General features: G+C 38.9%; 1 protein-coding gene across 5 annotated transcripts in view; it reads left to right on the forward strand.

Annotated features, from left to right (window-relative positions):
* Positions 1 to 14,813, forward strand: part of TRAPPC12 (trafficking protein particle complex subunit 12) — a 69,591-nt gene that overhangs the window by 12,368 nt on the left and 42,410 nt on the right. For all 5 annotated transcript variants that reach the window (XM_080387799.1, XM_080387802.1, XM_080387800.1 and 2 more), the window contains exons 4-5: positions 3,404 to 3,517; positions 4,382 to 4,520. In XM_080387799.1, coding sequence (XP_080243925.1) covers positions 3,404 to 3,517; positions 4,382 to 4,520 — 253 coding nt within the window. The remainder of the gene's footprint in view (positions 1 to 3,403; positions 3,518 to 4,381; positions 4,521 to 14,813) is intronic.

Genomic DNA, 14,813 nt, shown 5'->3' on the forward strand with positions numbered 1-14,813 from the left:
ATAATAGGCACAACAATTATAACGAAAAGGAGAGAGAAGGGGAGAAGAATAATATCCAGAGGGAAGGAGGGAAAATAACCAAGTGATGCGTAATACAGTTGCTTGTCACCTACTGACCAATGCCCAGCCAGTCCCTGAGCAGCGATGGGCAGGCCTTGGCCAACTCCCCCCAGTTATATACTCTGCATGATTTTCTGTGTTAGGGAGTATCTCTGTGGCTAGTTTGGGTCAGCTGCCCTGGCTATGCTCCCTCCCAGCTTTTTGTGTCCCTCTCTTGTGGACCTTCTCACTAACAGGACCCAAGAAACTGAAAAGTCCTTGACTTAACATAAATGTTACTTAACACAGTGATGTTTTCAGTTGTGGCTATCAACATTATTCTGGCACCAAATCCAAAACACAGCACTCCCCCAGGTTCTAAGAAAATTAATTCTATCCTAGCTAAAACCAGGGCATCACCTTACACCATAATCTTTTATTTCTTAAAGCTGCAATCAAAAGAAGCAGTAAGTTAATAAATGTGCTGTTATTTTTGTTCCAAAAAAGTCATTGGGTTTGTGTGCAAGATAAGCTGTCATGGAAGAGGAGGGGGAAGGCAGTGGGGCTCTATAACATGCAAGTTTTACCACCTCAAGCTACATAAAGCCTTTAGTGCCTACCTCTATAGGGCAATAGTCTGACAAAATCCAGGCACTACCGTCTGCTTTTTTTGATTTAAACCTAAAGTCCTTGTATTAAAATCTTAGGCAGTTTAAGAACTTCAATGAAAAGATAAAAAATAACTGGACTGGTTCCGTCTGTCTTAAAGAAAAATATTTATTTTTTTATTTGAAACCTGTTTTACCAGTTTCCCCATCTGTATATAAACCTCACCCAGGACCTCTTTTGATTTTGTGGGTAACAGAGAAGTTCTGCAAGGAATAATGCAGTTGGATTGTCTATTGGGTGTCTAGTCTGCTTATCCTAGCTTTGGGGTGTGTACAGCAGTCAGTACTGAAATGTTTTGGGATGTTTTCTTTTTTTTTTAGTTTTGGGGGTTTTTTGTTCATGTTGTTAAGAGACCAGAAAAATCCCTTCACATGGTAAACATCTGTACCAGTAGTGTGTAGGATTCACAGAAATCATACGAGCTGGTGGCTTTCATTTAAGGAAGAATAGTTCCATACTTTCTGTGAAAAGAAGATTTGCTAATGTCATGTGTGGAGGGAAGTTCTCTTCTGCTAGGCTGATACTGTGTTAGCGAACAATTTGGTAATAATATTTGGTTGATAGTATTTTCTGTAGGAGAAAATAGTTTTTTCACACAACTGTTGCTGGATGACTATGCCCTGATCATCATAGAATAATAATTTTATTCTTTGAGAATATTGTTCCGTTTTTTTTTATGCTGTATCTGAAGCAGTAGTATCCATATTTGCTTTGAGCCTCTACATATGACTTACAAACGGAATTTATCCCTATTGCTTTTAGGAACAATGGACCCAGGTTGTTAGAACTGTGTGGCTGTAGACTACAGGAAATGTGAAAGTGACTGACTTCCAAGGTTTTGAGGGGTGTTTGAAATAACAGGACAAAGATTTCTGGTGGACTGGCAACTCAGGCAACTGTAAGTCTAGTACAATTTGCCAGAGACATCAATGTGTCCTGCTAATTTCAAATTAAGTTATACTGCTAGCAGCCTTCTAGTAAGCTTCCACAGAGAATTACGCTCCATGACCAGCAGGCAGCTCTGATTTTGAAGTCATGATGAATATTGTTTCATTTTCCGGAAAAGACTGCTTTCACAATGATTGTCAGATTTGCTTCTCCTGGCTATCTTGTTCTGTAAAGAAGTATTTTTTTTCTATGCCTGAAATAGAATTTCAAGAATTGTAGCACCTAAGTTTATCATAAATGTTCCATTATTACTTTTGGATCCTAACTCTCATTTGAAAAGAAAAGTTGAGTCGTTTTAGAGTCTGTGTCCATTTCTTTTCTAAGGATAATAAGAAATTAATTTGTCCCTGCAGAAGAGCAATAAATTTTAGGTAACTCACGTCCGTGTCTTTCTGCTTTTCTAAGTTGATAACACAAATGCATTATTGATACCTGCACTTCCATAAGAGTGTAGATGTCTCAGAAGGTGCTGTGCTGCTTCGTGGTCTTGCTGTCAGCCAACTTCTGCATTTCCAGTGGAACTCAATTTTTTGTCTGGGATTTGACAGTGCAGTGGAGAGAGATGAGGTGATTAGTGCATGATGATCTCTATAGTTTGAACTGTATGGCTGCAAAATGGGTGCTAAAGAGTATGAAAACCTTTCAGCTGTTCCTAGTAGTTGTTCTGTATAACCGTTTGCCTGTATTGACATGTTTTCTAAACTCTAAACATTGGCGAGAATTTAATAAAATCCCATTTCAAGGTCAGTACCTTTTCACTGGCAAGCACCAATGTAAATATGGTGTATTCCTTTACATTTCATCAGACAGCATGACAGTTTTGTGTTACATTTATCATTATTTTTTTATGGTTTTAAGAAACAATTGAAAAAACATTACTTTCAGGAACAAGATGTATTTGTTTTATACCAACCTGCTGAATATATGTTTCTTGAAAAACCTTTCTGTATGATAGAAAGGTATGATGGCTTAAAACCTGTGAAGCATTAGTCTGTGTTTTAAATTTTTGGTAGTGTTACCTGTTTAAATGGTTCCATTAGCACATACAAGGCAGAAACGCTAATGGGATGACAGTGTGACAAGACAGTTTGACTTATCTAACTAGGAATTATTTTGTTTTGTGACTAAAAAATAAATTTAAGAATATTTTGAAGTTAGCTGTGAGATGAAAATTCGGATGTTTACTTTTTATAGGTGAAACAATTCTGAATTTATCATTTTATGCATTGCATTTTTTCTTGTCCTTTTTTCTTAATTGATAAGAATTCTCTGCTTTGGGCATTGTTAGGGCAGTCTGTTTTTATTAAATGAACTGCACTAGGGGTTATAATCTGAAAGACTGAAGTCGGGGGGATAGGAACAAGCAAATACTTTGTATCGGTAGAGTAACTTGGATGTGATTATTGAAATATGGTTGGCAATTTTTTCCCCTTTTGAGGAGAAAAAAAAATTGTGAATATTCTAATATGTTCAAGTATATTAGCAAATCCAGTATAGCTAGAAGTTTAGAATACTGTATCGTGTTGTATATTCATCTGTTTTAGTGATCTTGTAATAGTAATGCTTGATTTCAGTTTTTGCCTAATTAAACCTGCAGCTTTGACAAATGGCATTCTGCTGCTCATCGGCCAGCTCTCTGACCTTGTCATTATTACTGATGGGTATATGTAGCTGCTTCAGGCAAAATAAGCAGTTGTGCATTTTAGAGACTTTATGATTTTTCTACTTACTCTTTTCTTCTTCCCAGAGCAGTAAAAACTGGAGGGCAGCAGTTGACTTGTGTGGGCGGCTTCTAACTGCACATGGTCAAGGCTATAAAAAAAGTGGACTACCTACTAGCCATACAACAGATTCTTTACAGGTACGTTTAAAGAAAGATACATACACCCTTGTCATTTTTTCCAACAGTATTCCCAGTGGCATGTTTTTTTAACATGCTCAAACTTCTTTTCCTGTGTTGCCTAAAAAGTGAGCTTATTAAAGAATTGTAGCAAGTCACTTTTTCTGTTTACTTATATAAAATAGAATTTTACTTAGAAAACAGTATTGTTTTAAATGAAAACCTATCTTGATTGTATTTTTTTAAAGGTAATCACACTAGTGAAAAGGAATATGTTTTACTGTCTTGGAAGACTCACTGTGCTAAAGTTCATGGACACTATCTAAATGGTGAACTTTATAGTAAGATTTCAGATGTTAGAACTATGTTTCATGGTAAGAAAATAAGAACCCAAATTAATAAAGTTTCATGAAACATTACAAGTGTTCTACTGAATAAAATGTGACCAGATGACAGTGTATGCTTCTGGCCCTAGTAACTATACAGCTCATGGAATTTCACCAAAATCATAACAGATTTTAAGAATTGCATAAAATTGGGGAAAAAAGTAAAAATCAGTTTGATAATTCTTACATGCTAACTCAATTAAAGAGAGATGTTCTAATTTTGAAGCAGGCCAGTTTTTAAACTTCATGTTCAGAATCTCAGTACCTTTACAAACAATTAAAACATCAGTCCTCTGTGTTTTGTTGTAATGATCTTATGAAAAGTATTTTGTGAAAGAGCATGTAAACATAAATCCTGATTCTTATCAGTAAGTAACACAGAAACTCTTTACTCAACTTTATCATAAAAACTTAGAAAGCTGAAATTGAATGTGGCTTGTGACTGAAGCTGCTAACATTCCTTGTCTTTTCCTTTTTTTTTGCATATATTAATTTTTAGCTGTGGTTTGTGAGACTAGCACTGCTGGTAAAACTGAATCTATTCCAAAATGCAGAAATGGAATTTGAACCATTTGGAAATTTAGACCAGCCTGATCTTTATTACGAATATTACCCTCATGTATACCCCGGACGAAAAGGTACGATACTTGATTTACAAAATTTTTGCCTTTTTAACCAAAATAATAAAAAATAACCATCATTGAAAAAAAGGTAACCAAAAAAATTTATCCAAAATAATGGATTCAGTTATTTTTTTTCAGTTCTAAAGCACTGATGAACTTTGCATTTTTATTTTCTTTTCCCCATCAAGAATATGATTGACTACTATGTTAAAGTATTTGCGTTATGGAGGTAGCAATAAGTAGTAACGGGGGTAAGACTATTCCATCGTGATATAGGTAGGCAATGTATTTCATGATGCTGATTTGAAAAGATAGCACTGATTTGAAAGAGGAATGTTTTTAACAATTAAATATAGTAAAGTAGTTCTAGGGTATTGAAGTAAAAAAAAAACCAACAAATTTTAATAGTTCATTTTATGCAGAAATAGACTGAAAGGTGATGAGTTTGTGGTAACAAAATCTGTAAGCTTTTCCTCTTAAATCTATCCATCAACCACTATGCTATTTTTAACACTCGCATGTTCCATGCACACATGCTAATGCAGGTTTTATTTTCTTGGGTTTCCTGGTTTCTAGGATTAAAAAAAAAATTAACCAAATTTAGAGCCAATTTGATAATTTCCTTAATTAAAAAAAATCTGTTAAATGTAATATTATGCTAAGTAATTGAAATTAAATAAAAATCAGTAATTCACAATGTATCCCATTGTTGAAGAGGAAAAAAGACACCGCCAGCCTCAATTATTTGTAAGAGATTTATCTCAAGTTACAAATGCACTGATTCCCACTGCTCCCAGTAGCCCATAGATTAACCAAATAGTTCCACTACCCAGGGTATCCTAGTACTCCAGGAGCCTGGATTTGAAAAATTGCTATTTTTAAGAGCAATTTCACTCCTCTTCAGGCTATTTTGAATTTTTATTTTTTCTAAATCTGTTATTTAACAATAAATAACTCTGATGCAAGTACACTGTTAAATGATCTTGCTGTTTGTTGGCTGTCATATTTGAACCACAATGTATAATGGCACGGTTATAAGTAACAGTGGTAATAGGCAGCGCCCCTCTGAAAAAAAATGTAGTCCATGTTACATAAGATGCTGGTAGTCTCAGTAGGGTAGCCTAGAAAGATACTGAAATTTTGAGGTTGCTGAGGAAGGGAAGTTGGTGCCAAGAAAGTTCAGGATCTTTTGCAGAAGATTGTTTGATTTATTCAGTGATGCAAAGGATCGTCCTTGAATTATCCTTGTAGCCCAGCAAGGCCAATGTGGACTGCCTGGAACAAGTACCTCTGACCTTACTCATCATTTTCCAGGCAATCACAGGTAAAAATTTCCTGGTTTGCCTTGAATATATTCAGTCTGCTGAGAAGGAGATCTGTTATTTGTAAGTGAGAGAGGTTCTGGTCATCAGGTTGGACAACTCTTTGAACTGTTTTTTATTTTGCGGCTTTGCATATGATGCAGTGGTGCACAGAAGTAGTCTTCCCCAGTCTGTATGTATGCTTCCCATCTTTCTCAGTATTAAAAATAAGTTATTTTGCCTAAGAAAAGAATCCTTGCAGGTCATGTCAATATTTGAGACATTTCAGTCTTTGTGCCAGAGTATACAGGTAGCAACAGTTCCGGCCAGCTGTTGCAGGCATCCATCCTGTCACTGAACTTTGGATCCAAACCATCTTTGCAGTAACCACTGAATGACTGCAGCTGTTTCATACAAATTATTGAGGGTATCTATGGTAAAAAGGTGAGCATAAGGAAAATACTCGTATTTCATAATTATACACCTCGGTTCATTTTCAACCAGTAGGTTCAGCCAGTACCATATTCTGATCATCCGTAAGGAAAGTAAGATCAAGGTTGAATGGAGCGCACTGGCTGGTTGTAGATACCTCTTATAAATACAATGTGATTAAGATGTGGGAACAGCTATCAAACCTTCCTTACGTAGTTTTGAGGAGAGAGAGAGAGATGCTGTTTGCAGGGAAGTAGTAGAGAACAAGCAGTTCTCTTCTGGCTAACATTAAACTACGCAGCGCTGGATTATGGATAAAGCAATTTAGTATACATGCATCATTAACCATCTAATTTAAATAATAAAATAGATATTAATCATTCATGTATTTTGGTTGAAATGTATTAGTATGAAACCACAATCCACTGCTGTTTGGTAATTTTACATATCATTTTGTGGAGTAACAAGCATAGAAGGAAGAGGTTTGCTTCAACATTTTAATTTTGATTCATGGTATATAAATGGAGTAAGCACTTAAAAACCAATTTAAGAAATGAGAGTATAAATATAAATAATGTATACATTAATTGTACCACATACAATATTTTGCATAAATTCTTTGTAGTCAAAGTAGTCATAATAAGAAATGTAATAAATTAGAAAGTTTTCTGTGTTTCCTGTGCTTGAAGTAAGGAAAGTTTATATACCTGAGCTTCTTATAGCAGTGAGGATAGTCCCTCATCCATTAATCTCTGAGAAATATACCTCAAAGAATTTAAATTCCAAGTAAATGTAGGAGGACTTGACAATGGTTTTTCCATTAGTTTAGCTTAACATGGCCAGCAGTATCCTCTTAATTTTCCTCTGGAGTTCTTCCAAAGCTCTTTCCTTTTCAGCAGCACCACTAATACATTTTGTCCTGAGATTGTGTATGGCATTTGCAGCCATGCTGTGCGTGGATCCCATTACTGTTGTCTTTATCATGGCTGCATGATCTAATCTTTCTGAAATCTTCCTTTCCCTATCTCCACAATCTCTATTTCTTCAGTCATCTCTATTGCCGGTAGGTGTGCGCCGTCTGGGAAGGTGGAATCTGCAGGCATCCTTGTATCAGCCAGTGAAATTAGGTCACTCTTTGATCATTCCTGTTTGATATGGAGCAGACAGCAAACCATTCTCATCTTCTAGTAAAATCTTAATCTGTTATAAATTTATTTCTTCTAAATTCATCTGTGGAGAGAAGCCAAGAAGTCTGCAGTCTGATTATATGTAAAAATTTTTTTGTTTTGTAATAGGTAGGTACTTGGGTCAGGAGCTCTGTTCCAGATTACTTCCTGCACATCTCCATTGTGCTGTGTGGGGTATATAAAGCTGAATTTTTGTCATTGTTCTCATGACTAATGGATGTCAGGAACTTCTTTTACTTTTTTTTTTTTTTTTAGGGTTTTGTCTTTATGTTTACAGACTGACCCACTTCATAGTGTTTTTTTCTATGTTCCTCATGCTACTTCATAAATTTCGCATATGATAGATTGACTAAACTGAGATATCCTTTCCATTAATAATGCCTGTGTTTTTCTGAAAGATTGAGGGCCAACAATTAAAATAGGTCATTAAAATGCTGATACTTGATTATGATATTGTTATCATGATAATTTTGTCTTGTTTCTGGTTAATAGACCAGTAGATTACAGAAAAGTTCATGCTACCAAAATCAGTGGTCTAAAGCTATGATAATTCAGAATAATTTTATTTGGAATTACAGAGGGGGAAAAAAAAAAAGCCTGTACACAAGTAAAAATAGGACTTTTATTCCCCTGACCAGAAATTTATATGTATAGGGGTGGGTTTTTATACCTTTCCCTTTTTCATTCTCCTTGTGGTGATACAGCATCATCTGTATTCATAGAATAATTTAGCTTGCAAAAGACCTTTGAAATCATACGATCTGACCGTTAGCCCAGGACAGCCAAGTCCATCACTGAACCATGTCCCAAGCCACCACACTTACATGTCTTCTAAATACCTCCAAGGATGGTGATTCCACCACCTCCCTGGGCAGCCTGTTCCAATGCTTCGCCACCCTTTTGGTGAAAAATTTTTTCCTCATATCCAATCTAAACTTCCCCTGGTATAACTTGAGGCCGTTTCCTCTTGTCCTGTCACTTGTTACATGGGAGAAGAGACCTAACCCCACCTACCTACAGCCTCCTTTCAGGTAGTTGTAGAGAGCAATTAAGATCCCCCCTGAGGCTCTTTTTCTTCAGCCTAAACCCCAGTTGCCTCAGCCTCTTCATGTACTCTAGTCCCTTCACCAGCTTTGTTGCCCTTCTCTGGACACACTCCAGCACCTCAACATCTCTCTTGAAGTGAGGGGCCCAAAACTGTGAACACATGATTTGAGATGCGGCCTCACCAATGCTGAGTAAGGGAGGTGATCTCTTCCTTAGTCCTGCTGAATGCACACTTTTGCATACAAGCCAGGATGCTGTTGGCCTTCTTGACCACCTGGGCACACTGCTGGCTCATGTTCAGCCAGCCATCAGCCAGCACCCCCAGGTCCTTTTCTTCTAGGCAGCTTTCCAGCCACTCTTCCCCAAGCCTGTAGCATTGCCTGGGGTTGTTGTGACCCAAGTGCAGGACCTGGCACTTCTCCTTGTTGAACCTTATACAACTGGCCTCGGCCCATCGGTCCAGCCTGTCCAGACCCCTCTGCAGAGCCTTCCTGCCATCAAGCAGATCAACACTCCTACCCCACTCGTGTCATTTGCAAACTTGCTGAGGGTGCACTCAATCCCCTCATCCAGATAGTTGATAGAAATTTTAAAGAGCACTGGCCCCAGTACTGAGCCCTGGGGAACACCACGTGTGACCAGCCACCAGCTGGATGTAACTCCTTTCACTACCACTCCTTGGGCTCAGCCATCCAGCCAGCTTTTAACCTGGCATAGAGCACACCTGTCTGAGCATGAGCAGCCAGTTTCCCCAGGAGAATGGTGGGGGAGATGGTGTCAAAGGCTTTACTAGAGTCCAGGTAGACAACAGCCACAGCCTTTCTCTCATCCTCGAGGTGGGTCATCTTGTCGTAGAAGGAGATCAGGTTCATCAAGCAGGACCTGCCTTTCATAAACCCATGCTGTCTGGGCCTGATCCTCTGGTTGTCCTGCATGTGCCATGTGATGGTGCTCAGGATGATCTGCTCCATAACCTTCCCTGGCACCGAGATCAGGCTGACAGGCCTGTAGTTCCCCAGATCCACCTTCCTGCCGTTCTTGCAGATGGGTGTCATGTTGGCTAACCTCCAGTTTTCTGGGACCTCCCCAGTTTACCAGATCTGTTGATAAATGATGGAGTATCTTGGTGAGCTCCTCCACCAGCTCCCTCAGTACCCTCAGATGGATCCCATCCAGCCCCATAGACTTGTGTGTGTCCAAGTGGAGCAGCAGGTCACTGACCGTTTCCTCCTGGACCGTGGGGACTGCATTCTGCTCCTCCTCATCCCCGTCTTCCAGCTCAGGGGGCTGAGTACCCAGAGGGAAGCTGGTCTTGCTATCAAAGACTGAAGCAAAGAAAGCATTGGGTACCTCAGCCTTTTCCTTATCCCTTGTGGCCTGAGTTCTAGCTGGGCTTTTGCCTCTCTAATCTTCACCCTGGATAACCTTATGACATCCTTACAGAGTTGCCTGCCCCTTCTTCCAAAGCTGGTAAACTCTGCTTTTTCCCCTGAGCTCCAGCCAAAGCTCTCTGCTCAGCCAAACCAGTCTGCTTCCCCATCAGCTCATCTTTTGGCACGTGGGGACAGCCTGCTCCTGCGCCTTTAAGATTTCCTTCCTGAAGAATGTCCAGCCTTCCTGGACCCCTTGGCCCTTCAGGACTGTCTCCCAGTGGACTTTGTCAACCAGGCTCTTAAACAGGCCAAAGTCAGCCCTATGGAAATCCAAGGCAGTGGTTCTGCTAACTCCCTTCCTTACTTCTCTGAGAATTAAAAACTCTGTCATCTCATGATTGTTGTGCCGGAGACTGCCTCTGACCACATCACCCACCAGTCCTTCCCAGTTTGTAAACAGCAGGTCCAGTGGGGCATCTCCCCTGGCTGCCTCACTGACCAGCTGTGTCAGCAGGTTGTCTTTCACACACTGCAGGAACCTCCTACACTGTTTCCTCTCTGCTGTGTTCTGTTTCCAGCAGACATCTGCTAAGTTGAAGTCCCTCGCAAGAGAATGGCTAGTGATCTTATGACTCCGATCTTGTGACTCCTCCAAGTTGCCTGTAGAATATTTCATCTGTCTTTTCATCCTGTTTGTGCTGTCTATAACAGACTTCCACCAGGATATCTGCCTTGTTGGCCCTCCCCCTGAGTCTTACCCATAAACACTCAACCCTGTTGTCACCCTCATTCAGCTCTAGGCAGTCAAAACACTCCCTGACGTTAAGGGCTACCCCACCACCTCTCCTTTGTAGCCTATCTCTTCGGAAGGGTCTGTAGCCATCCATTGCAGCACTTCAGTCATACGAATTATCCCACCATGTTTCCGTGATAGCGTTCATGCCATAGTCTTCCTGCTGCACGATGGCTTCCAGCTCCTCCCGTTTGTTGCCCGCACTTTGGGCACTGGCAAGACACCTCAGCTGTGCGGTTGATCTCTCCTCCAACCCTGGCATGCTGCCCCCAAGGCTCATCTCTAACAAGCTTGGGTTTATTCTCTTTCCCCTTTGGATCTCATTTAAAGCTCTCTCGATGAGCACTGCTAACCCCTGGCCTAGGATCCTTTTCCCACCTTTGGGACAGGTGAACCCCATCTGTAGCCAGCAGGCTTGCTGCCTTGTAAATTGAACCGTGATCAAGAAAAAACTAAATTTAGCCGTTGACGCCAGACCTGGAGCCAGATATTGATCTGTGTGACTTTCTGAGTAAACGTCCTGTCGTTCCCTGCAACTGGCAGGACAGAAGAAAACTTTACTTGTGCTCCTGATCCCTCAACCAGTTGCCCCAAGCCTCTGAGGTCTCTTGAGTGCCCTCAGATTTCTTGTCATGTGGATTTCATCATTGCCCACTTAGAAGACCAGTAATGGATGGTGATCAGAGGGCTGTACCAGACAGGGGAGTTCTCTAGTGACATACCTTACCCGAGCCCCAGGAGGCAGCGGCCTTCCCTGTGGGTTGGGGCCGCTCAGCGTATTGGGCCCTCTGTTCCTCTTGGAGCGGAGTTGCCAGTGACGTCCCCTTTCTTTACTTCCTAGCAAAGTTGGGTCTGTTTGATTTCATGTTAGAGAAGGTCTGTGTCCTGTTGTCTGGTGGCAAGTGCCTAAATAAGGAACGTACTGCTAAGTATTTAGTTATTTGTGCTCTAGAAACTAATCTTGTACTGCACACCTTCTCATGAACTCTGTTACTAATTCTAGCACAAGGATTTTTGTACATGTGGCTGTGTTGCAACCGTAGGGATACACTAGTATGTGCTGCAATAGGCCAATGCTTTCAGATGGAGAGTGACAGTTAAAAAAAACCCACATATTTTATGTAATTTTATATATATATAAAATATATATATTTCTCTCAAAGTAGTATGAGTCTAGACATCACAACTATTATTTTAGCATATTTCATTAGGTGTATACTGCTTTTATGACTTCACTAATACCCGCTATAGTTGAAGTTGTAACAGAAATAAATGAAGGAATTGATACAAAAAATACTGAGGTTTCATTTTTATGTGTCCTTATTTACTCAAGCAGTGCTCTTGATTGGTTTCTTTTATTCTGCTTTGAAATTCAGATCACCATAAAGGAATCCTATCATACATGGTCTAGAACTGTCATTCCAATCCATGTTGTAAACCAGTTTTCGGTGCTGATGTCTAAGGTTAAATGTAATAAATCAATAATATTATTATTACATTTAATAAGCTTATAAAGTAGCAAAAGATGTAATAGAAAATTTGTCATATGTCTGTTGATGCAGAGACGCTGTGTACTCATCCATAATTTTTCTCTAATACCTGGAAGAGGCATTTTACAGACATCTGAACTGTTGCGCAGTAGGGAGGACTATGTACAGTTCCAAGATCTACTGCTCTCTTAAGCTTGGTCCCGCTTCTGAGTGTCGGCCTGTGCCATAAGGAAGGACAGGCGTGGATTGGGGAAATTATCCTCTGTGTGCTTTCCCAGTAAACATAGTGATGCCTCAACAGTGACGTTTGGCGATGTTGAGTTTATTGTCTTCCTTCCTTCTCTCTGACTTGGCCGTGCTAGTAGCAGGCAACTTTGCTGAAGATTCCTTTCCTTTTTCCTCAGCACAATTTTAGATGATGCTATAAATACCCCCCCCCCTTTTTTTTTTCATCCTCATCAGCTTTTGGTTAGTGGGAGAACTGTAGCAGATTGGGAAGTGGTGTGGGGGAAAAAAGAAAAATAATTGTGGTGCGTGGGGAGGCAGAAGGTATTAATCAAGGTAAAAACAAGAGCTAAAAGAAGAAATGCACAAACTAATGAAATTGTAGTGTGTACAGTACTCTTATCTATTAATAAATTTTGCAGGAAAACAGAAGATAAAAAAGACTCCAGTCATTGTTACATGTGGTACTGGCTTTCTCAACTGCTGTGCCTGAACTTATACTCTCATGTCAGACTGCTTCAGTCTTGGCAGGTGCTCAGAAGAGTTCTTCGTGCAAGCTCATGTTGACAGTAACAAACATACTAAAGCCTCTAAAGAAACTGGTTTTCCAGTTATTTTATTTCAGTACTGTGTACATCTCTGTTGACTCTTACATTCACTATTTGTTCTTCTGTTGCTTCAGAGATACCTTCTACCTATGAAATCAGCTAGTACGACTTGAATAGATATCACTCAAGTGTTGTGGCTCCAGCTGGCTATTCAGAACAGTCAGACATGCATACACATTTTTTCTGAAGTAATACAGATATTTTAGTTAAGAACTGTATGTATACTTTTCCAGGGGTAGAGTGCTGCTAAAATATTTAATTGTGCTTTCTTTCCCAAGGCTGTGTAGTCTCAATGTAAACAATACCAGCTTTATATAGTATTTCTTAAAAGTGAATGAGTAACTAATTTCTAAATTCTGCCGTACTACAGTTATCAGTAAGATTTACGGTGATCTCTTTGTGGTAGGGAAATTGTTGCAAGGTTTTTCTGCATTCTTTTCTTTTATGTTTTTATGTTTTCCTTGCTTCAGTGTAAATAACTTATTGAAAAAGTATTTTTGAAACCTTTCCAAACCAGATCTTAATTAAGAATATTCTTAAGTCACGTCCAATTAAATTGTAAGGAGGATGGAAACATGCAATTTCAGATAAAATTTTCAACATTTTTTTTCAGTGGTTACAAACATTTAGTTTCCTACCTCTTCTTCAGTGTCTCCTGAATGAAAGTAATAAACAAAAGCTTGGAAACTTTTTAAGTGTACTTTTAATTGACAGTCAGTGAGACTATGATTCAAAGTTACAACATCATTATTCCTAAAAATCTCCTTATAAATTATTCAGATATGCTGGATTAGAAGTATGTAAAAGAGTGTGTGTCCATATAAATGAAAGGATATGCATCTCTGTGTATATGTATGTGTAAAGCAGAGTATCTTTCTGAAACTGGATTTTCAGTATTTCCCTTTTACCCAATGAAGGAAGGGCTTGTTTCTTTGTTGATTTTTTTGTTGGGTTTGTTTGGGTTTTTTTTACTGTTAGAAGATCCCACTTTATACTTTCAGTAATTTCTAATTTGCCGTACCGATGTTTTTTGGTATTTAAGATTTGTTGAATAAGCTGTAGAAGGTAGATGAGAAAGCATTTCTGGTTACTGATTTTGCAATAAGAAAATCCAAAGATAAAATGGCTAGCCATTGGAATCCTCTTTTTACTGCTCTAAAAGGGCTGCAGATGAGGGCTGCAGTTGGAATTTGATTGACATGAGGTGATGTTTATGTTATGACAGTTATGAAAATGTGCAGCTGTTTATAAAGAAATAGAAATGGAAATCTGTGGTCTTGGAAAATTCTACCTGATCTTACTATTTATTCCATCTGTTACCATGCTTTTGGAGTATCCATTTTCCTTTCAGCAGGCCTTTTTTCACTTTTTTGTTTTGCCTTTTGTATGCTGATAATATATACATGAATAAGATTAGTTCATCCCAAAGTGACAATCAAAAAACATACTCTTTGAAAAAATTTCCTCACTGTATTTAAAAGTGATAGCTCTGAAAAGAATAGTCTTAAAATTAAACCATTTTTCCATTATGAATTTTTTATAGATAAATTATGAAGCCTCTAAAAAGAAGCAGCAGAGGTCAACTGTAAATCATCAAGCTAGAATAAGACTTAAAAATTAAATTTCAATACATAGTAGTAATTGTAGGGTATCACCTTTTGTTGAAATCATCTAAGCTTAGTTGACGTGGTTTTGCTGTGTAAGAGGGCATTACTTCTTTAGAAATCTGAACCATGGAGAGCAAAATCCATTCTCCTGTGCTTTTAAGTAAACATTTTAATTACAGGATGTGCTGGCTTGTTTTGAATATTCCTTGACCTGTTGCCTTGTTAAATTCAGTAGTGAGTGAAAT

This window comes from Falco punctatus (genome assembly GCF_963210335.1).
Source record: "Falco punctatus genome assembly, chromosome: 5".
Lineage (NCBI taxonomy): Eukaryota > Metazoa > Chordata > Aves > Falconiformes > Falconidae > Falco > Falco punctatus.